The sequence below is a fragment of the Prionailurus viverrinus genome, chromosome C2 (genome assembly GCF_022837055.1).
Source record: "Prionailurus viverrinus isolate Anna chromosome C2, UM_Priviv_1.0, whole genome shotgun sequence".
Taxonomy (NCBI): Eukaryota; Metazoa; Chordata; class Mammalia; order Carnivora; family Felidae; genus Prionailurus; species Prionailurus viverrinus.
The window spans coordinates 30,231,591-30,256,062 of NC_062569.1; the positions used below are offsets into that span (position 1 = coordinate 30,231,591).

At 38.5% G+C, this 24,472-nt stretch overlaps 1 protein-coding gene across 2 annotated transcripts in view; it reads right to left on the minus strand.

Annotated features, from left to right (window-relative positions):
• RYK (receptor like tyrosine kinase) overlaps positions 1 to 24,472 on the minus strand; it is a 106,271-nt gene that overhangs the window by 67,367 nt on the left and 14,432 nt on the right. For both annotated transcript variants that reach the window (XM_047875258.1, XM_047875257.1), the window contains exon 2: positions 1,973 to 2,094. In XM_047875258.1, the coding sequence (XP_047731214.1) occupies positions 1,973 to 2,094 (122 nt within the window). The remainder of the gene's footprint in view (positions 1 to 1,972; positions 2,095 to 24,472) is intronic.

Below are 24,472 nucleotides of genomic sequence, written 5' to 3' on the forward strand. Positions count from 1 at the left end.
GTTGCCTGTGGTTGGGGGTAGGACTGAAGAGTGACTGCTAACAGGCACAAGGGACCCTATTGGAGTGACGGAAATGTTCAAAAATTGGATTGTGGTGATGGCTGCACGACTCTGGAAAACTCTGCACAAACTCAAAAAAATCATTGGACTATGTACTCAAAATGAGTGAATTTTATTGTACATAAATCACACCTCAGTAAAGCTGTTAAAAGTAACTAGAATCTGACCATATTATATTCTCTGCCACTATATCCAGTGTATAGATAATTGTCAAAGTTGTCTTTTACCTTTTCCTTTTTTGTACGTTGTTTTCCATTTTAGTGTTAACAGCATTGTCACCAGAAATAAATAAGGAAAAGGAGATGAAAACTTTTTTAAATTTAAAAATATTCTCACTCAAAACTAAAAATAAACTAAAAAGAAATAATCATGCATCTATACAATATCATATTATAATAAGCCATTATACAGAATGAGTTAAATCTGTAAGTAGTGAAATGGAAAGATGCCAAAAGACAGTATTAGGTAAGGGGGAAAATACTGTACAACATAGGTGTCATAAATCCCCTTTTTGTTTAAAAAGGTAAAAAAAAAAGTGAGTTTGGCAGTGTGGGGGTGGCTCAGTGGGTTAAGCATCTGACTCTTGATTGGGCTCAGGTCATGATCTCACGGTTCATGGATTCAAACACTACATTGGGTTCTGCACTGACAGCATGAGCCTGCTTAGGATTCTTTGTCTCCCTCTCTCTCTGCCCTTCCCCTGCTCACGTTCTCTTTCTCTCTCTCTTTCTCATTCTCTCTCTCAAAAATAAATAAACATTTTTAAAAAATGAGTTTGAAGTATACTAAACTATAAACAACAATAATTTCTGGGTATAGATCTACAAAGTCTTGGTAGTTTTTTAAATAATTCTATTAATACTTGGTTTTCCTAGTACTCATTATTGTTTCTAAGTAGATAAAAAGATCTATATTAAAGTCACCAAATTTAAATGACTTGCAACAAATATCAGGACAAATATCACTTTGTAATACTTAAAAAAAAAAAAAACTCTGCTAGAGATTTTAGTAGCAAAACTATTTTTATTTCCCAAATAAAATCCTACTCAGTTCATATATAATGCTAATAAAAGAAATTAAAGTTGATTGGAGGAGGTGGGCTCTTCCCTCAGCTTCCCACTTTTGACGTATGAAAAAACTTTTCATGTTCGTGGAGCTCAGTCAGAGAAAATGTGAGGAATTCAGCTACAAGTAAGCCAGGCAGGAGGTTCATTACAGTTAAAGGAGCTTGGCCACAGCACACGTGGGTGCCTGCATCTGCTGTACCCTACTTTTACCATTTCTCCATAAATGGCAGAACTATATCCATTACATCAAACACGCCTAAAACAACTTCCCCATCCTCCATTCCTATTGCTTCACAATAACAGCAGTCAAGGGGAACCTGGGTGGCTCAGTCGGTTAAGCAACTGACTTTGGCTCAGGTCATGATCTCACAGTTCGTGGGTTCGAGCCCCACATCAGTCTCTGTGCTGACAGCTCAGAGCCTGAGCCTGCTTCAGATTCTGTGTCTCCCTCTCTCTCTGTTCCTCCCCTGCTTGTTCTCTGTCTCTGTCTCTCAAAAACAAATAAACATTTAAAAAAATTAAAAAATAACAGAACATCAGCAAGTTCAACTGTTCCCTCTTCACATTAGATCTGCATCCCTGCTTGAAAAGCCTGAAAGGATATAAATGTTCTGTAATAAGCCTGACATAAATGGTGGCTACCTTCATTTTATAGGACTTGAGAAAGTCTAAAGGAATAGGCTAAAGACTTAAAATATAAATCTGAAAATACTCAGTACTGCTACAGCCCACCACCTACTAGCCCTTTTGTATAGATGGCAGTCCATCCCTCAGATATAGGCCTTGCATTGGCATCTGGGCCTGAGTGGTCCTGTCTTGACATCTTTGGTTGACTACTCTCTTACCTTGGACTTTGCATGCCAAGTGAAGTGCAGGAAATTTGTCTCACTGGGTACTAACAGGTTAAAGGATAAGGCGTAGTGACTAATAAGGTCATTTCTCACATAATAAAGTTCTGCATCAAGACCTAGAAAAAAAAATAGAGAGAAAATAATTAAACACCTAAAATTACAGTCAAAATCATTAACCATTAGGATTTCAAATACTAATAAGAATGAAAATAATATGGATATACAAGTGTATATCATGAATGTCTCTCACATATGCTGTCTAATGAAGCAGGTAGGACAATGAGTTTCATCATCATCAATAAAGATGAAGAAGATGGGACTAAAAACAATTAGGTAGCTATCCAGCTAAACACAGGTGTGTTAGATCCAGAACTCCGGAAGCCATTCTGTCTCCCGAGGACCAATGTGATACTCCTCCTTTTGGACCCGATCCTTCTCAGAGTAATGCCTACACACAAGAGCCTCTTCTCTCCGCAAAACTGATGTGGATTTAGGAAGAGAGATTCAAAATGGAAAAGAGAAAGGTACATAGGTGAAAACATTACTTTAAGCCAAAGCCTCAAGACCCCAGCCAGAGATGGCCTCCACTTCCTCATCCGCACAACGTCCTGGCCGCTCTGACAGCATTTACCATTATACACTCACATTAGCTGCCACATCAACACATGTCCTCTCCCATACCTAGACTACAAGGTGAACACCGTATTTCTCCTCCTATTCTCAGAACAGTTCTCTGAACAAAGCAAATGCTCAGTAAATAATTGTTAAACAAGTTAGTTCTGCAGATAAAGCAGAAATAACCAAGATGCCTGAGAAATGCTGGAGAAGCAACTCCCAAATCTCACTCACTCCCATATTACCTTTTCCATCAGGGCCACATCTAACCTCCCAACATATACCACATTCTCAAATTAGCATTTTTCTTTGAAATTGATTCAATTTTTTAAAACAAAAATTTTAAAGGAAAATTTAATCACTATCTTGAATGGGAAATTAGTAATTATTGTGAAAAAATACAAGGTAACAAAAAGAAATCACTTAAAAGGAAAACAAAACGGTATTACTAAATTCTAGCTAAATACTGGTGCCTAACGAGGCAGTGAGTGAGCTTAAGTCCAGTTCACTATTTACAAAAAAGTAAGGAGGGAGGTTATCAGCAAGTGTTTGACAAAAGTAAAGAATCAAACAGATGCTTTCTCTCATGATAACCCAAAAGAACTGAATGAATAAAAGCAGGATAACTCAATTGATTTATTGTTATTTAAATTGCATCTAGGTGTCCCTCTAGTACTGCATGACATATATATTCCATATGCTAGAGGGAAAGGGTACAGGAGAGACCAATCAAAATGTAAATCTCATTTTTACTAAGTCTATACTGTGGGCCTAAAACCTTGATGCAGAGGTCAATATGGAGATCTCCACACCTTCTATGATATAGATACAGAAACCCATAACTCTGCTACAGGTATGTCTCCTGTAAAATTAGTTTTCTCATTTCTGAACTGAATCTAAAACAATCATTAATCCAGAAATGAGATTTGAAGCTTACATAGGGGAAAGGAGCACTGTCTGGGTAACACTGCTTTATTCAGTTATTCTGTAGAGATACCAAATGCAATGGGACAAAATTAGAGGTTTTCTGGAAAAGACCCTCACTGCTAGCAGGACAGGAACTGCCAGCAAACACTGGGAGGAGGAACTGGTGGTATTAGAGAAGGGGAAAAAGGAAGGTAAGAAGGTGAGAGAAAGGTAAGGGGAAAATGCAACAAGAAAGCTGGGTACAAAGAAAACATCAGCAATCACAATAATTGTAAACAGCTTAAATGTGCTTGTTGTTGTTGTTGTTGTTGTTGTTGTTGTTGTTTTAAAAAGGGGGGGGGTGCCTGGGTGGCTCAGTCAGTTGAGCGTCCGACTTCGGCTCAGGTCATGATCTCACAGTTCGTGAGTTCGATCCCCGTGTCGGTTTCTGTGCTAACAGCTCAGGGCCTGGAGCCTGCTTCGGATTCTGTGTCTCACTCCCTCTCTGCTCCTCCCCTGTTCACACTCTGTCTCTCTCTCAAAAATAAAGATTTAAAAAAAAATTTTTTTTTAAAGTCTATGTCTTATTCTAGTCTAGACTGATGCTGTTTACAAGAGGCACACCTGGAACGAAACTTTTAAAAATTAGAAAAACAGGGCACCTGGGTGGCTCAGTCGGTTAACCATCCAACTTCAGCTCAGGTCATGATCTCAGGGTCTGTGAGTTTGAGACCCACGTCTGACTCTGTGCTGACAGCTCAGAGCCTGGATGGAGCCTGCTTTGGAATCTGTGTCTCCCTCTCTCTCTGCCCCTTCCCCACTCACACTCTGTCTCTCCCTCTCTCTTAAAAATAAATAAACATTAAAAAAAATTTAGGGGTGCCTGGGTGGCTCAGTCAGTTAACTGTCTTTGGCTCAAGTCATGATCTCGCAGTTCATGGGTTCGAGTCCTGCGTTGGGCTCTGTGCTGCCAGCCCAAAGCCTGGAGCCTGCTTTGGATTCTGTATCTCCCTCTCTCTCTCTGCCCCTCCCCTGCTCTGCCCACATGCACGCTCTCTCTCTCTCTCAAAAATATTTTTAAAAATTGTGGGGCGCCTGGGTGGCGCAGTCGGTTAAGCGTCCGACTTCAGCCAGGTCACGATCTCACGGTCCGTGAGTTCGAGCCCCGCGTCAGGCTCTGGGCTGATGGCTCGGAGCCTGGAGCCTGTTTCCAATTCTGTGTCTCCCTCTCTCTCTGCCCCTCCCCCGTTCATGCTCTGTCTCTCTCTGTCCCAAAAATAAATAAACGTTGAAAAAAAAAAAAAAAAGAAAAAAAAATATTTTAAAAAATTGAAAGAAAAACAAAGTAGATGAGCAATATTGACATGAGATAAACGAGAACAAGGTAAAAAGATTTTATATTAGTAAGAAAAATTTCATACTAATAAAAGACATAGGAGCTATGATAGTGTAACTAATAAAAGCTTCAAAGAGCTTTCTGTAAAGCAAAAACAGATAGAAAAACATTAATAATAAAAAGACAAATCTACAATCACAGTTGGAGACTAATATTATTTCAGAAAACAAAAGATCAAAACATAAAAATTTAATGTGGATATTCTGTTAACCAGCTAGACTTCAACAACTAACCTTTTACTGCCCACCTGCATGTACCCACCAACCTTTGTTCCACCCTTTTTAAGCTCTTCTTCCCAGCTTACCTTTCAACGTTTATTTATTTTTGGGACAGAGAGAGACAGAGCATGAACGGGGGAGGGGCAGAGAGAGAGGGAGACACAGAATCGGAAACAGGCTCCAGGCTCTGAGCCATCAGCCCAGAGCCTGACGCGGGGCTCGAACCCACGGACCGCGAGATCGTGACCTGGTTGAAGTCGGACGCCTAACCGACTGCGCCACCCAGGCGCCCCCCAGCTTACCTTTCAACTCAGGCAAAGAACCCCATGGGCACAGACAGCATCCCATAATGGAAACCAAAACTACCCCTCAAACAAAAATGACTGCCCACACAAACCTCTGGTGGCTCCAGACCACCCAATTTGAGCTCAAATCCCAACTCACAACTGCATAGATGCCCCATGGAGTGACAGTTACTTTTACTTTATTATAACACTAAAGAGCATAAGCCTCATTAACATACAATGTATGTACAGACATATTTCCTCAAGGTGCATGCATAACGTTATGCCTACCTCTACATACAATGACAAAGCCCCCTTTCTGAATATTCATCCTAACCCTAAATAATAGCAACCCATTCACCCTTGCATGACCTTATTTGCTGCAAATAGTTTCCTTTGTGTGACAACTCCATCTGGAGTAGTCTCTACCTGTAATTCACCAAGGTGCGAACTCCATGTTCATTATTTAAACAATGTATTTATGGGACAAGAAACAAGGGAGTTGTAGATGCTGCTTTTAGGCAACAGGCTTGAGCAATGGAAACTTGACTAAGGCAAAAGGGCCCATAGGGACCACAGGGCTGAATGCAACCAGACTCATTAAGCAACCCACTTCAAAACAGCCATAGGTTCTAACTGACCAATTACAAATAGGCACAGTTCCTACGATTGCCAAAAGATAAAATTCCATATGTCCCATACTCCCTCACTCTGCCCTATAACTGTGGCCCCTCACCACCGACTGCCTTGTTGCAGACAGTGTCTCTTTTGCTGTCCTGCCCACCATTCCATTACAGTAGATCCAATAAATCATATCTCTTCTGTTCTGCCTTGAATGAATTCTTTCACTGCCTGTGCTGCCAGCCTCCATCCAAGTGGGACCCCCCACAGTTGGTAGCTCCCCCATCCAACTGGAGTACCCCAAAGGGGTATTAATCATGAGTTAGACCATACACATTTTTAAAAATGGATTCTAACTAGAAATAATACAGGCTACCTTCTCGATCAAATGTTGTAATAAAGAAATTAACGGGGGTGCCTGAGTGGCTCAGTCAGTTGAGCATCCAACTTCGGCTCCAGTCACGATCTCACACTGTGTGAGTCCTGCGTCAGGCTTTGTGCCGACAGCTCAGAGCCCAAAGACTGCTTCGGATTTGGTGTCTCCCTCTCTCTTTGCCCCTTCCCCCACTCATGCTGTCTCTCTCTCTCCCTCTCCCTCTCTCAAAAATAAACAAATATTAAAAAAAAAAAAAAAAAAAAAAAAAGAGGGGCGCCTGGGTGGCTCAGTGGGTTAAGCGTCCGACTTCGGCTCAGGTCATGATCTCACAGTTCGTGAGTTCGAGCCCCATGTCGGGCTCTGTGCTGACAGCTCGGAGCCTGGAGCCTGCTTCACATTCTGTGTCTCCCTCTCTCTCTGCCCCTTCCCTGCTCATGCTGTGTCTCTCTCTGTCTCAAAAATAAATAAACATTAAAAAAAAAAAAAAGAAATTAACTATAAGATAAAGTCAAAAGATGATTATTTGACCAGATTAATGAAAGTTAAACTCTTTGCAAGATTAAGAAAAAAAAGAGAAAACACTAATTATGAATATTAAGAATGAAGGGGGGGTGACTGAGTGGCTCAGCTGGTTGAGTATCTGACTCTCGGTTTCAGCTCGGGACATGATCTCAAGGTTCTAGAGATCGAGCTCCGTGACAGGCTCTGTGCTGACAGCAGGGAGCCTGCTTGGGATTCTCTCTCCCCGCCCCCCCTCTCTGCCGCTCCCCCACTTGTTCAAGCTCTCTTGCAAAATAAATAAATGTTAAAAAAAAAAAAGAATGAAGAGGGAACATTGCTACAAATCCTACAGATATTAAAAAGAATGTTAGTATGAACAACTTTATGACAATAAATTCAATAACAGATAAAATAGAAAAACCCTTGAAAAACACAATTTAGCAAAACTGACAAGAATAAGTTAAAAATCCAAATAATAAAAATTTCCCCCAAAGCTCTGGGTCCAGATGAATTCTATCAAATACTTAAGAATGATATAATATCAATCTTGCATAGACTTTCAGGAAATAGTTAAAAAAAAAAAAAAAGGTTCCTAACTCACTGTATAAAGCCAGCATCACACTGATATTAAAACCTGACAAAAATATGAGAGGAAAAATACAGACTGACGTACCTCTTTAATAGAGACATAAAGTTCTCCCTAAAACATTAGCAAATGGAATTCAGCAATATACAAAAAGAATAATTACATCATGATTAAGTGTATATGAGAGGCTAACCTTTAAAAATTACTAATTCATGAGGTGCCTGGGTGGCTCAGTCAGTTAAATGTCTAACTCTTGATTTCAGCTCAGGTCATGATCTCATGGTTTGTGAGACTGAGCCCTGTGTCACCAGCATGGAGCCTGCTTGGGATTCTCTCTCTCCTTTCTCTCTCTGCCCCTCCCCTGCTCATGTGCTCTCTCTCTCTCTCAAAATTACCAAACATGTTTTAAAAATTACTAACTCACTACATTAATGAAATAGAAGATAATAACACAGATCATCTCAATAGATGCAGAAAAAGCACTTAGCAAAATTCAAAGCCTATTTTTAATGATAAAAACTGTCTACAAAGTAGCAATAGACATAAACTTTCTCAGTCTGGTAAAGAGCATCTATTAAAAACCCTAGGGCTAACATCATTCTCAATAGTGAATTATTAAATTCTTATTTCTAAGATCAGAAAAAAGGCAAGGACAAGACCACAACACATGGTCTACTTCCACCACTTCTTTTCAACCTTGAACTGGAGGTCCGAACCAATATGTGAAGACAAGAAAAAAAGGTTGGAGAGGATGAACTAAAATTCCCAGATGATAGGATTATGTGTGTAAAAAGGACTATGAGATCTACTAAAATACTACTCAAACCAATTCATGAATTTAGCAAAGTCTCAGAACATAAAACTCCAATATAAAATAATCAATTGTAGGGACGCCTGGGAGGTTCAATCAGTTTAACATCCAACTTTGGCTCATGTCAGGATCTCACGGTTTGTGAATTCAAGCCTCATGTCAGACTCTGTGCTGACAGCTCAGAGCCTGGAACCTGCTTGGGATCTTGTGTCTCCCCTTCCCTCTGGTCCTTCTCTCTCTCTCTCTCTCTCTCTCTCTCTCTCTCTCTCTCTCTCTCTCAGGATTCTGTGTCTCCCTTTCTCTCTGCCCCTTCCCCACTCGTGCGCACACACTCTCTCAAAAATAAACATTAAAGGGGCGCCTGGGTGGCTCAGTCGGTTGAGCGTCCGACTTCAGCTCAGGTCACGATCTCGCGGTCCGTGAGTTCGAGCCCCGCGTCAGGCTCTGTGCTGATGGCTCAGAGCCTGGAGCCTGTTTCAGATTCTGTGTCTCCCTCTCTCTCTGACCCTCCCCAGTTCATGTTCTGTCTCTCTCTGTCTCAAAAATAAATAAAGGTTAAGAGAAAAGAAAAAAATTTTTTTAAATAAATAAATATTAAAAAAAGGAAAAAAATTTTTAATCATTTGTATTTCTATATATTTGCAACAGTAAAACAAAATTTAAAAATCAATACTGTAACATTAAAAAATACCAATAAGTAGAAATAAGTCTAAGTAAAGATATGCAAGACCTCTACACTAACATCATTCTCAATAGTGAATTATTGAAAATATTAACTAAGAAAAATACAACTAAGAAAAATTAAAGATGACTTGGGGTGCCTGGGTGGCTCAGTTGGTTGAGCGTCCAACTTCGGCTCAGGTCATGATCTCATGGTTCATGGGTTCAAGCCCTGCATCAGGCTCTGTGCTGACAGCTCAGAGCCTGGAGCCTGCTTCAGATTCTGTGTCTCTCTCTCTCTCTCTCTGCCCCTCCCCCACTCACGCTGTGTCTCCCTCTGTCTCAAAAATAAACATTAAAAAAAAGTTGTTTTTAAGAAAAATTAAAGATGACCTAAATAAGTGGAGAGACACCATTCTCTTAGATAAGCCTCAATATTCTTAAGATGCCAAGTTTCTTTTTTTAAATATTTATTTATTTTTGAGAGGGGGAGAGAGAGAGAGAGAGAGAGAGAGAGAGAGAGAGAGAGCAAGCATGTGCACAAGCAGGGTAGTGGTAGAGAAAGAGGGAGACACAGAATCCGAAGCAGGCTCCTCAATGTCAGCACGGAACCCGACATGGGGCTCAACTCACCAACTGTGAGATCATGACCTGATCCAAAGTAAGATGCTTAACCAAATGAGCCACCCAGGTGCCCCAGATGTCAAGTTTCTCAAACTGATACAGATATAAAGTAATCCTAGTCAAAATCCCAACAGATTTTTTTTTAATTTTTTTTCAACATTTATTTATTTTTGGGACAGAGAGAGACAGAGCATGAACGGGGGAGGGGCAGAGAGAGAGGGAGACACAGAATCGGAAACAGGCTCCAGGCTCTGAGCCATCAGCCCAGAGCCTGACGCGGGGCTCGAACTCACGGACCACGAGATCATGACCTGGCTGAAGTCGGACGCTCAACCAACTGCGCCACCCAGGCGCCCCTAAATCCCAACAGATTTTTTTAAGAAACAAATTAATTCTAAAATGAAATTTAAATGCCAAAACAATCTTGAAAAAGAAATAATGCTGCAAGACTTCATCTGATTTTACAACATGATTAAGAATTATAGTTATCAAGACAGTGTGGTATTGACATAAAGACAGGCATACTAATAGAACAGAACAGAATCCAAAAATAAACTTTCAAATACAGGGCCAATGGAATTTCAACAAAGGCACCAAGGCAACTGAGTTAAGGTGATGCTAATGCAACTGGATAAAAGTATAGGGAGAAAAGTCTTGACCCCTATCTTACATATCAGACAAAAACTGATTTGGGATCAATTATAGACCTAAATGTAAAAGCTAAAACTATAAAGCTTCTCAAAGAAAATATAGGTGAGTATCTTCACAACCTAGGGTAAATAAAGATTTCTTGGAATGGTCACCCAAAACACGAATCAAAAGAGAAAAAAACATATGAACTGGTCATCATCAAAATTAAAAACTTCTCAAAAAACATTGTTAAGAAAATGAAATTCAAGTCACAAACTGGGAGAAAATACTCACAACACATCTTTCTAAAAAAAAAAAACAAAAACTTGGGGCACCTCAGTGACTCAGATGGTTGAATGTCAGAATTCAGCTCAGGTCATGATCTCGTGGTTCATTAGTTCGAGCCCCCATGTTGGGCTTGCTGTTGTCAGCCTGTTAGCGTGGAGCCCACATCAGATCCTCTGTCCCTCTCTTTCTCTGCCCCTCCCCTGCTCATGTTCTCTCTCTCAGAAAATAAATAAAAACATTTTAAATAAGTAAATAAGTAAAAGACTTGCTTCTAGGATATACAAAGATCTCCTACAAACCAAAAATATAGTCCCATTAAATAAATTGGATAAAAGATGTGAACATATATCTTTTAAGAAAATATATGAAAATGGACAATAAGTACATGAAAAGGTGCTACACATCATCAGTCATCAGAGAACTACAAATTAAAACAATGAGATGCCATTTCTAGCTATAAGAATTATGAAATGTTGGCAAGCATGTTGGAGCAACTGCATCTCTCCTACATCGCTGGGAGTATAAAAATGTTAAATTACTTCAGAAAACTGGCAGTTTTGTATAAAGTTAATATACATACTCTATGACCCAGTAATTCTACTCCTAGGTAATTACCCGAAAGAAATGAAAACATATGTCCACAAAAAAATTTGTACGTGAATGTGGATAGCACTTTTATTCAGAAAAACCCAAACTGGAAATAACACAAATGTACACCAACATGATGAATAACCAACTGTGGTATATTCATAGGATAGAATACTACTCAGCAATGAAAATAAACTGTTGAGACTTTGTAACAAAAGGGATGAATCTCACAAACTACACAGAAGAAGCTACACAGACTACATACTATATAATTTCATTTATAGAAAATTCTAGAACAGGCAGAACTCATTTATGGTGATAGAAATCAGATCAGTGTGGTTGCCTGGGAAAGGGGGTGGGAGAGAAATTAGTGAACTAATTGCAATGGGGCACCAGGGAACTTCCTAGGGTAATAAAAATATTCTATATCTAATTGGAATAGTGTTTATACAGCTATATGCATTTTTCAAAACTCAATCAACTGTACATTTAAAATTTGCACATTCATTATATGAAACATTTCCCTAAAATTTTCAAAAGAGGAAGAAAAAAGTCAATAGGTTTTATTTACCTCTCTTTTCTAATCTCAGAAAGCTTGCATACCATAGAATGTCACTAGCACTAACATACGAGTTGTAGAAAAAAATAATTAATCTTAAGTGATCAACAACTTCCGAATTTAAACTTAAAACATCTTTCATAGGGAGGGGCATCTGGGTGGCTCAGTTGGTCCAGCAACCGACTTCAGCTCAAGTCATGGTCTGGTGGTTTGTGGGTTCAAGCCCCGTGTCAGGCTCTCTGCTGCGTACAGCTGGCTTTGGATCCTCTGAGCCTCCCCTGCTCATGTGCGTGAGCAGGTTCTCACACTCTCTCTCTCAAAAATAAATAAACATTTGGCACAAAAACAGACACTCAGATCAGTGGAACAGAACAGAGAATCCAGAAATGGACCCACAAACATATGGCCAACTAATCTTTGACAGAGCAGGAAAGAATATCCGATGGCATAAAGATAGTCTCTTTAGCAAGTGGTGCTGGGAAAACTGGACAGCGACATGCAGAAAAACCTGAACCACTTTCTTATACCATACACAAAAATAAACTCAAAATGGATGAAAGACCTAAATGTAAGACAGGAAGCCATCAAAATCCTCGTGGAGAAAGCAGGCAAAAACCTCTTTAACCTTGGCCACAGCAGCATCTTACTCAACACATCCCTGGAGGCAAGGAAAACAAAAGCAAAAATGAACTATTGGGACCTCATCAAAATAAAAAGCTTCTGCACAGTGAAGGAAACAGCAAAACTAAAAGGCAACCAAGGGAATGGGAGAAGATATCTGCAAACAACATATCAGATAAAGGGTTAGTATCCAAAATCTATAAAGAACTTACTTATCAAACTCAACACCCAAAAAACAAAAAATCCAGTGAGGAAATGAGCAAAAGACATGAATAGACACTTCTCCAAAACAGACACTTCTCCAAAGACCATCCAGATGGCCAACATCACTCATCATCAGGGAAATACAAATCAAAACCACAATGAGAAAACCCTCACATCTGTCAGAATGGCTAACATTAACTCAGGCAACAAGAGATGTTGGCGAGGATGCAGAGAAAGAGGATCTCTTTTGCACTCCTGGTGGGAATGCAAACTGGTGCAGCCACTCTGGAAAACAAGTATGGAGGTTCCTCAAAAAATTAAAAATAGAACTACCCTACAACCCAGCAACTACACTACTAGGTATTTATCCAAGGGATACACGTGTGCTGTTTCGAAGGGACACATGCACCCCAATGTTTATAGCAGCACTATCAACAATAGCCAAAGTAAAGAGTCCAAATGTCCATTGATGGATGAATGGATAAAGATGTGGTAGAAGCGCCTGGGTGGCTCAGTCAGTTAAGCGTCCGACTTCAGCTCAGGTCATGATCTCACAGTTTGTGAGTTCAAGCCCTGAGTCTGGCTCTGTGCTGACAGCACGGAGCCTGGAGCCTGCTTCAGATTCTGTGTCTCCCTCTCACTCTGCCCCTCCCCTGCTCATGCTCTGTCTCTCGGTCTCAAAAATAAATAAAACATTAAAAAAAATTATTTTAAAAAGATGTGGGGTGTGTGTGTGTGTGTGTGTGTGTGTGTGTGTGTGTGTATGTGATGGAATATTAGCAATCAAAAAGAATGAAATCTTGCAACTTGCAACTACGTGGTTGGAACTAGAGGGTATTATGCTAAGTGAAATTAGAGAAAGACAAATATCATATGACTTCACTCATTCGAGGACTTTAAGATACAAAACAGAAACATAAAGGAAGGGAAGCAAAAATAATATAAAAACAGGGAGGGGGACAAAACATAAGAGACTCTTAAATATAAAGAACAAACAGGGTTATTGGAGGGGTTGTGGGTTGTGGGTGGGGGTATGGGCTAAATGAGCATTAAGGAATCTATTCCTGAAATCATTGTTACACTATATGCTAACTGACTTGGATGTAAATTAAAAAAATAAATTTAATAAGATAAATAACATTAAAAATTTAAAAAGAAATCCTTCATAGGGAAATAAAGAACTCTGTTCCTAATAAATAACAGCTATAATGCTATTACTGGTAATAATAACAATAATGTATAAATGCTTAGGTATTCTAGGTATAGTTCAAAGTATCAAAAACATCTAGGGGTTCCGTAAATTCAACTCCCTATAAAACCAGATGAAAAAGGGCTATAAAAGAAGAAAAGAAAGAACAAAAAAGCAAACACATCCGAGCCATGCATGCAGTCTTTAATAATTTGTGGTTTTAGTTCTACTAAAAATTCTCTGAGTTCTTACCTCTCATAAGATGAGACTGAGGGATATAGCCAATTCCCTTTCTAATATCCTAGGGGCATCTGTCCTCTCTCCAAATTGCTCAAGGTCTCTCCAGTTCTACCAATTCAAACTCTAGACAGAAACCAAGGTTCCTAACTAGAAAACGCCCTCTTTGAAAACACGAGAGCAATTTCTCCACAACATTCCAACAAAGGTTGAGACAAGATTGGCCTCTGCTAACTTTATCAAGGTTCTAAAACCCATTTGGACCTCAATTTATGCTAGCATGCTTATTACCCTGTTCATCCATCCATGACCCCCTCTCTTCAAGGACTCTTCTCTATACCCTAATACCACTGTGACTTCCACCAACCCACTCCCCTTGAAGCATACATAGCTGGCCCTGTAGACCTTGAAGGAACCATTCTCCCACCCTCAGTGGGCACTGCCCTGAATCTCTATAACCACTTCAGATGATTACTTGAAGTATCCTTATCAAAAGTCCTGTTTCCTTTTAGATATATACCATCACATCATAATTTTCCCAGTATCATAATTACCTCATTCATTGAGGACTCTGAAACCAATTTATATAATTTCTATACATCCTTATTCTGTAATTGTTATGGCAGGTTCCCAATGTCCTTGAGACCACTGTTCTCTCAATCTGTCCTTCAATGTTCCTTTTGTTCCTCAACTCCAACAATAACCTTCACATATACCAAAGCAACCCATTTCTATAGGCAGCAGCAATATATAAATTGCTCTACTTCCAAAATCTTGAAGTGTAATATCTCAATAGCTAGTAGCTCTCCAGCTCTGTCCCCATTATTGTTACAATAGCTGTTTTCAGGGCTCATTCAATCTCTAGTGTCCAAAATCCTTGTTTCTTCCATTTTATTATACCAATCATTTCCTCATTTTCTTCTTGCTGGCTTTGACCCCAATTACTTCAGTTGCTTTACTAGTATGCTCAACTTTCTCCCACCAGCCTAATTTGGACAGGCTTACCCAACCCCAAAACAGCCAATCTTGAACTGACTTGATTCCCCTACTCTCTGCCTTCTCTGGTACTGTAACTTAATGCTGCATATTCTTGGATGAAGCCATTCCCCAAAATGAGAGTCACTACAAAACCATGACTTCTATTCTCAACAAATAAATTAATATTTATAAGCTGCTGATAGTTTGGACCCCTGTGATCCATATCTATAAACACTTAATGGCCACCAAAATAAATTGGAAATTTGAAATTTACTACTCTAGATTAAGGTGTTTAAATTCTAATACAATTATTAAACAGAGTTGATGTTTTCTGACTACAGATTTTGAAACTATTTGTTTTGAAATAGACATTCTTTATGAACTAAGGTAATTATACCTAGTTTGAAAGGGTTTCAAATTTTCTGAAGAAACCATTAAAATGAGATTCAAATTGGGGCACCTAGGTGGCTCAGCTGGTTAAGCATCTGACTTCGGCTCAGGTCATGATCTCATGGTTCGTGAGTTCGAGTCCTGCATGGGGTTCTACACTAACAGTGAAGAACCTGTCTGGGATTTTCTGTTTCTCCCTCTCTGCCCCTCCTCCACTCATGCTTTCTCTCTCTCAAAATAAATACACTTTTTAAAAAATGAGATTCAAATTTTCACCTATCAGATAAGCAAAAACAGTCTGTTTTGTCACAAGACAGTTTCCCATAACACCAATTAATTTATAAGTGGTTAGTAAATAAAATAACAATGCCAGTATAACACAGAAATTATGACTTACATTTGAATTTTCCCAGCCAAGGGGAACGGAAATAGGAGGTAAAGAATTGTAACTTTCTGTGGGAAAGGAAAGACCCTCACTCAGGCTCAGCTACTGTCAGGCAGGAACCCTCTCTGCCCTATTTTTTTTTAATTAATTTATTTATTCTTGAGATAGATACAGAAAGAGAGAGAGAGAGAAGGAGGGAGGGAGAGGGAGAGAGAGAAAGAGAGAAGGACAGAAAGAATGAGTGAGGGAGGGGCAGGGAGGGAGAGAAAATCCCAAGCAGGCTCCACACTGTCAGTCAGCATGGAGCCCAACATGGGGCTGGAACCCACAAACCGTGAGATCGTAACCTGAGCTGAAATAAAGAGTCCAATGCTTAACTGACTGAGCCACCCAGTCACCCCCCCTCTGCCCTATTTTAAGAAAACTAAAAATGAGCACCTGCAACCAGGGCTTCCTGCTCAGAGGAGCACCGCCAGCCTACACACGGTTCCTGGAACACAGCAAGCTGTACTTCCTCATATGCCCTCCTCTATGGCAGCTCCACTGACTTAGAAATCTACTTACGTCTGTGCTATCTCAAGATCATGCAGGCCAGCGATTTCCATCTTATTACATTTTAATATCTTTAACTATCCTCTGAGGCAGCCTCAGCTGTGCTAAGTGGTTTGACTGGGCTGTCCAAGTTATCTCATAAGGTACCAATTATGCTTTTGTTAGTACTTGGTTTGAAAATTGCAGAGGTCTTGAGTGGTTTGCCCTTAACCTTATTTTTCCCATAAGTCCTATTATTTTTAGGGAACAGGCAATCTTGGAATGTTTTTTTTTAGGAATGCATTTGATGTTGTAACAGAAACGTTTATATTCTTTAAATATAATACTGAATGTTAGAGTATAGCAAGCAAACAACTTGTGAATATATATCAAAGTTTTACAAATATTTATACTCTTTGACCCCCTTCATTCCACTTCTAAAAATCCACCCTAAGGAAACCAAATATAGATACAAATTTATGTGTATAAGGATTTTAATCAAAATTATTTAAAATTGAAGACAAGAAAAAAGATAAATGGCCAGCAACAAAGCAGTAATCAATAAACTATAATACTGTACATCCATAACAGAGAACAATAGGTTTCAAGAGTTTCTCTTTCTTTAGAGGACAGAGGTGGTACCCCAAGCCATTATACCCCTTCAATCAAATCTCTCCCTGTTCATCTATGTGATAGATTGAGGTTCACCTTTGAGGACAGGTTTTAATGATCAAAATGAACTTAAAAAGACTATGAAATCATGAACAGGAAGGACTATTACAAATAAATTTAATAAATTGGGTTTTGCTTAGACTATAACATAAAAGCAGACAAGATAGAAACCATATACAGTAAATTTTAACAATGTCTGACACCTGAATACATCATGAATATAACAGGTGTTCAATAAATGTCCAGTGGACTAAAGTTAAATGTGTATGTATATGCATGATGTGTGCTCCATTTCTCAGAAAAGAAGGGAAATATTAAATATTAATAGTGGCTGTTTATAAATGGTAGATTATGCATTTTTTTTTCAACGTTTATTTTATTTTTGGGACAGAGAGAGACAGAGCATGAACAGGGGAGGGGCAGAGAGAGAGGAAGACACAGAATCGGAAACAGGCTCCAGGCTCTGAGCCATCAGCACAGAGCCTGACGCGGGGCTCGAACTCACGGACCGCGAGATCGTGACCTGGCTGAAGTCGGACGCTTAACCGACTGCGCCACCCAGGCGCCCCTGGATTATTTTTTATTGCATGCTTTTATTCTTTTTCTTCTCTTAAATTTCCTACAAAAATTAACTGGAAAAAATTCATTTTCAAAAACATGTTTAAAGAAATATGCATAAAAGCTTCAGCAATTCACTAAATAAAAATCCAGTTACTGACTAAAGTAATCCACGAAGGCCTGTAAGAGCTAGAAAGAATGCCCTCAAGTAATGAAATTCAATAAAAATCACATTGGTAAAGATAGTATCTTTGATATACCGATATTAACACCAGTAATGATAACTTATTAGTGACTAAAACACCTTCCTCTAACCTTCCCTTAAAATACCCAGGTATACCAAAAAAGGTAAAATCTGGCAAAACACTAAGAACTGAAAAGACAACATCAAAGAATTTCCACATGCCACATGCCACACTGACACTGGGGCTAAATGAGAAGAAAATTCTTGGACTATCCATGCTCACCATCTGAATGACAATAACACAGGAAACCCTGAAGATGACAGGAAATGCAATAAAGTGGTATTTTTCAGGGGAATAGCAAGCAGGCCAGAAATTGTATTCCTAAACTCATCATATGTAAAAACAATAGATTCTCAGGTCTCAGAAAATATACCAATTATGCATTCTTCCCCCAAAAAGTTACTTCAAAACATTCTGCGACATCAATAACACTTTTATTTTTAACAGAAGAAAGCATTTTATACTGAAAAGAAGTATACTTCATGATGGAAGTATAATAATCTTCAATCCTGACAGCTCTAAATCAAAATGTAAAAAGTCCAAAAACCCCCAAATATTAGAAATACAAAGAGAACCCCATGGAAATACAATTTTCCCCAAATATTAGAAATATGGAGAGGACCCAATGTAAGTTATATAATCATGATACAAAACTATCAGTCTATGATTAATGCTAGCATGTAGAGAATATAATTTATATATATACATAGCCATAATTAATATGGTAGATAATCACACATCAAGATAGCACTCTATAAGAAAGTTAACTCTTTGAAAGCATCTACAAGAGATTTATCAAAAAGTGATCAGCCATTAGAAAAGCATAATCAGTTTCTTAAAGTAGAAAATGTACAGGCCACAATTTCACCACAGGGCAGTGGGAAGGAGGTGGGGAGGGAGGGAAAACTTAACACTACAGATTTTGAAGTATGATCTACCTCAAAAAGTTACCTATTCATAAGAGTGCAACTACATTAAAAAAAAAAAGTGAGAACATGGAAAAAATATTGGAAAGACATTTGCCAAAAATTATAAATGCATGATTAAATAATGTATTTTTTCTTCTTTATGATCTTATACACTTTCCAAATAGCCTAAAATAAGTATGTTTTTACCTTGATAATCAGAAAATAAAATAAAAAGAATTTTCAACAAGCTGATATTTTGAAAAAGATGAAATCTGTGGAAATATCATACTTTAGTTTTGAATATAATCTTTCTCTTCCCTTCCCCAACATATGCTCACAAAACAAAGATTGAAAGAAAAAGTAAAAGACAAATGAAGATGGGATCTAAATAATTTATTCTTTTCTAATTGCTACTAATTATTAGTGTTTCAAATATGACCATAGCAATTAAATGCAACCTCAAAGCAAGGGTAGTAGATGGAAGGAGTGTTACCACTCCAAATCAAGTAGGCTCCAAAGAGGTGAAGTGGGCAATGAGGAATGGTTAGACAGGCAATAAGGGAGACAATCTATTCAGTAATGCTTTACTGAGCCACTCTGCAGCAAGCCAGGAAATAGGTAACTCTTTAGGAGACCAGGAAACAGAGACTGGTTTTGGTAGAGGACAGTGACTGAGAAAGAAGATTGGGGTGCCCTGGGGAGAAAAAGGAAGTTCCAAGGGCTAAGAAGAAGACCAAGTCTCAGTGGCCATTTCAAGAAGTGCCTTATTTGGAAAAGAGACCTGGGAACTAGAATACCAGCATGGTCAAAGGAGGGATAAAGAGAGGGAAATAATAAAAGCAACTCAGGGTATGAAGTTGTGGAGGATCATCTTATAAAGGTCAGGTGATTACAACAACCCCAATAAGTCAAAGATAATGTAAGTAAATATCACAGATGTCAAAAGAGAAGAAGATGCTAAGTCACTGTCTTGGGGAAAAACAATCAAAATAGGAAAGGAAGGATGTCATGCATGATAAAAACTGGTCCCTTAATAACAATCCAAAAAGGAAATTAAGGGGCGCCTGGGTGGCTCAGTCGGTTAAGCCGCCGACTTCGGCTCAGGGCATGATCTCGCGGTCCGTGAGTTCAAGCCCTGCGTCGGGCTCTATGGTGACAGCTCAGAGCCTGGAGCCTGTTTCAGATTCTGTGTCTCCCTCTCTCTGACCCTCCCCCGTTCATGCTCTGTCTCTCTCTGTCTCAAAAATAAATAAACGTTAAAAAAAAAAATTTAAAAAGGAAATTAAGAAAACAATTCCATTTATGATAGCATCCAAAAGAATAAAGTAGCTTACAATAAATTTAAACAAGGAGATTAAAGACTTAACAGTGAAAACTATAAAACATTGCTGAAAGAAAGTAAATTAGACTTAAATAAGCATTAAGTTATCCTATCTTCATGGATTGGAAGACTTACTATTGTTAAGGTGGCATTACTACCCAGAGGGATCTACCAATAAAAACTCTATCAAAATTCTAACTACTTTTTTTTTTTTTAGATAAATGGAAAAGCAGATTCTCAAATTAGTATGGAATTGCAAAGAGTCCCCAATAGCCAAAACAATCTTGAAAAAGAACACAGTTGAAGAATTCACAATTCCTAATTTCAAAACTCACCACAAAACTCACCACAGGAACCAAAACAGTGTGGTACCAATATAACAACAGACATGTAAACCCATGGACTAGAACTGAGAATCCAGAAACAAACCGATATATTTCTAGCCAACTGATTTCTGACAAGGATGCCAAGACCATTTAATGAGGTAAGAACAGCCTCTTCAACAAATTATGCTGGGACAACTAGATAACCACAAACAAAAGATTGAAATTAGACCCCTAGCTCATACCATATAAAAACAATTCAAAATAGATCAGCAACCTAAATATAAGACCCAAAACTATAAAACTCTTAAAAAAAAAAAAACAAGAATAAATCATTATGACCCTGGATTTATCAATGGATTCTTAGATATGTAACTAAAAGCATGAGCAATGGAAGTAGATAAACTAGACTTGATAAAAATTTAAAACTTCTGTGCATCAAAAGACTTTATCAAGAAGCTGAAGATAACCTACAGAATGGAGGAAAATATTGCAAATTACGTGTCTGATAAAGGTCTTGTATCCATAATATATTAAGGACTCTTACAACTCAACAACGAAAAGACAAATCAGTTAAAAAATGGGCGTTGAGGGGCGCCTGGGTGGCGCAGTCGGTTAAGCGTCCGACTTCAGCCAGGTCACGATCTCGCGGTCCGTGAGTTCGAGCCCCGTGTCAGGCTCTGGGCTGATGGCTCAGAGCCTGGAGCCTGCTTCCGATTCTGTGTCTCCCTCTCTCTCTGCGCCTCCCCCATTCATGCTCTGTCTCTCTCTGTCCCAAAAATAAATAAACGTTGAAAAAAATTAAAAAAAAAAAATGGGCGTTGAGTAGACATTTCTTCAAAGAAGATACACAAATGGCCAAGAAACATAAAAAGATACTCAACATCATTAGTCATGAGATACAAATCAAAACCACTATGAGGTATCACTTCACACTCACTAGGATAGCTCTAAGGAAAAAAAAAAAAAAAAACAGAAATAGGAAATGTTAGCAAAGATGTGGAGAAATGGAATTTTTATACATTACTGGTGCAAAATGCAAAATGGTTCGGCCACTGTGAAAACCGGTTTGGTGGTTCCTCAAAAAGTTAATCATTGGAGCTCATGGTTGGCTCAGTCAGTAAAGTATTCAACTCTTGATCTCAGAGTTGTGGGTTCAAGCCCCACATTAGGCACAGAGCTTACTTAAAAAAAAAAGTTAACTACAAAATTACCCACAATACCATTTCTAGGTATACATCCAAAATTGAAGACACTCAGTCAAGCACATTTACCCGTGTTCACAGCATCATTATTCACAGTAGTAAAAACGTGAAAACAGCCCAGATGTCCATCAACAGATAAATGGATTTAAAAAACCTGATATATACATAGAATAGAATATTATTCAGCCATAGAAAGGAATGAAGTACTGATACATGCTATAATGTGGATGAACCTCCAAAACATTATGCTAAATAAAAGAAGCCAGACACAAAAGTCTCATATTATATGATTCCATTTATATGAAATATCCAGAATAAATAAATCCATAGAGATGGAATGCAAATTAGTGGCTGCCAGAGACTGAGGGAGGGGGAGAAGAGTGTTTAATGGGTAAGGAGTTTTACTTTGGAGTAACAGAAATGTTTTTGGAATAAGAAGTGGTGGCTGCACATCATACACAACTAAATGTTGCTGAATTGCTCACTTTAAATAGTTTTATATTACATGAATTTCACCTCAACAAATTATTTTTAAGAAAGAGGAGTGCCTGGGTGGCTCAGCTGGTTAAGCGCAGACTTTGGCTCAGGTCATGATCTCATGGTGCATCAGGCTCTGTGTGGACAGCTCAGAGCCTGGAGCCTGCTTCAGATTCTGTGTCTCCCTCTCTCTGTGCTCCCCCTCCCCCGATCTCAAAAATAACATAAACATTAAACATTTAAAAGAAAAAGCTGGCCTCTGCCCTGTAAATGGGAAGGGCCTGTAATAAAATTGGCTTTCAGTGACTAGAAAGAATTATGAGGAAATTATCACTTACAAGAGAAATCAAGTCTCAATTAAGCTAAAGAGATAAAGAGATTATGAAAACAATCAAGAGACCTCAAGACCGAACTGGAACTGGAATCCTGCAAGATAATGTGAAAAGGTCAGCAGAAAAGAGCACAGAGCAGGCAAAGCAGAGTGGGTGGAGGGGTTCTGCTGGAAGGTGGACAGGACCAAGAGTGGACAACCACAGAGTGAAAAAAGGTAGTATTTTGTTATTCAAATGAGTATAATTTTCCTATTCTAACAAAGGATGAAAAACATTTCAGTTGTTCGACTATAAAAACCAGACTTAAATTCTTCACTGCCAATTCCAGCAAAGTAGGAATGTTGTTCTTATTAGAAAATATGACATTTGCTCATAATTTTATTTTTAAACAACCCAAATTCAAAGTTGAAAAACCAAAGTTGTCCCCCAAAACTCTCAACTCCCATCAAGAAAATTTCATTTTTCGCTATACAATCTTAAGTTCAAACTTTAATTCAAGGTCCGCGTCCTACATGTTTTGGCCTGTTTAGCTCAAGTTCAAATAATTCAATAGTTCAAAAATTTTTCCAGATGACTTTAAAAGTTAACTATTGGTTTCCCAAGGCCACAACAATGGTTGAACAGTGCCAATGAGCAAACCATCTCCCTTTATAAAAAGAGCCACCTTTATAGCACTTAAAACACATTCCAGGAAGCTGTTCACATGTCTGTCTTTCCCACTACAATGTACACCTCACAGCAGGGCTAGGGTCTTAGAATATTTGTAGCTATTCAAATGTTAGATGCATGAATGGCAGCCTGTTGGAAAAATCAACTACATCAAAGATGAATCTAAAGGGAAATGGTATTTTAAAGAAACTGTCAGGAATCAGTTAAGGCAGAAAAACAAAAGTTATGTTGTGGAAACAGAACTAAAGCAGAGTTTTTGCTAATAAGTAACTGAGTGAACTTTGGCAATCAATTTTTTAACTATTTTCTCAAGGCATCAATTTTCTCAACTAATAAAACAAGAGAGTTAAACCAGATGATGTTAATGTCCTTCCCCAGCCACAAATTTCTACTATTCTATGATATCATCTATGATTTCCAAATGTCAGCCAAACCTCTATTATATTCTATGATATCATCCAGACTTTCTAAATGCTAGTCAAAACTTAAGTAAAAAATTTATTTAGTCAAGATAATCTTCCAGTTTCTTAGTACAGTGTAGTACATGAGCCAGGAGAAAAAAAAAGCCAACATCACTTATTATGTATAAAACCACTAAATACTCCATATTTTAATCCACACTGAAAATAAATAAATTAAATAAATAAGATCTTATTTCAAATATCCAAGTTTATGGAAACTAATAAGCTGAAATAGATACAATAAAATAATTTGTCCAGCAGGGGTCCTGGCTGGCTTAGTTGGTAGTGTGTGCAACTCTTAATTTCAGGGTTGTGAGTTTGAGCCCCACAATGGGTACAGAGATTGTTTAAAAGTAAAATATTAAAATAATAATAATAAGTCCATCAGAATCTAATAAATCTAGCTGTAGTCAAATTACAACTAGAAAATTAGCTGAGACCTGTTTAACTGCATTGTAAGACAAAGAATTTACAAATATTAGACTGTAGGAAAGAGGCATTCTTTCCTCATGATTAAAAAAGAAAAAGCACATAAATCTTCAATTCCTATAACTGTTCAAACAATAATCTTACAGAGTAAGATTTTTCATATAATCCTCTACCAATTCACCATTTTCCTCCAATCTTTCTCCTATAACCTTAAGCGTCTCCACAGAACTTAGCTGAGAGCATATACACGTGTGCACAGAGAGTATAAAAAGAATAAAAGTGAGCTTTTAAGAGAAAAACAATATGCCTAATGGACAACAGAAGACAATATAAATATGCCCCTCTCCCTCCACCCCCTTCCTGGCCAGGCCGTCTCATCTCCTGCCCAAGACTGGCCTCTTCCAAGGAAAGGCAAGCAGGCCCACCTCAGAGGTGGCTAGGGAGTCAACTTCAAGGAAGGGAATCTCCTGATCCCCCTGAGGAAAAGCCAGGCATCTGCAATCACAAAGCACCTTTCCCCACTTTGCCACTTTAGGAAGAAAACAGGATAATATGGTCAAAATCAATAGTTCACTTAAAAACAATCCACTTGGGGCACCTGGTAGCTCAGTCAGTTAAGTGTCTGACTCTTGCTCTTGGCTCAGGTCAAGATCTCATGGTTTGAGAATTCAAGCCCCAAGTCAAGCAGAAAGGAGT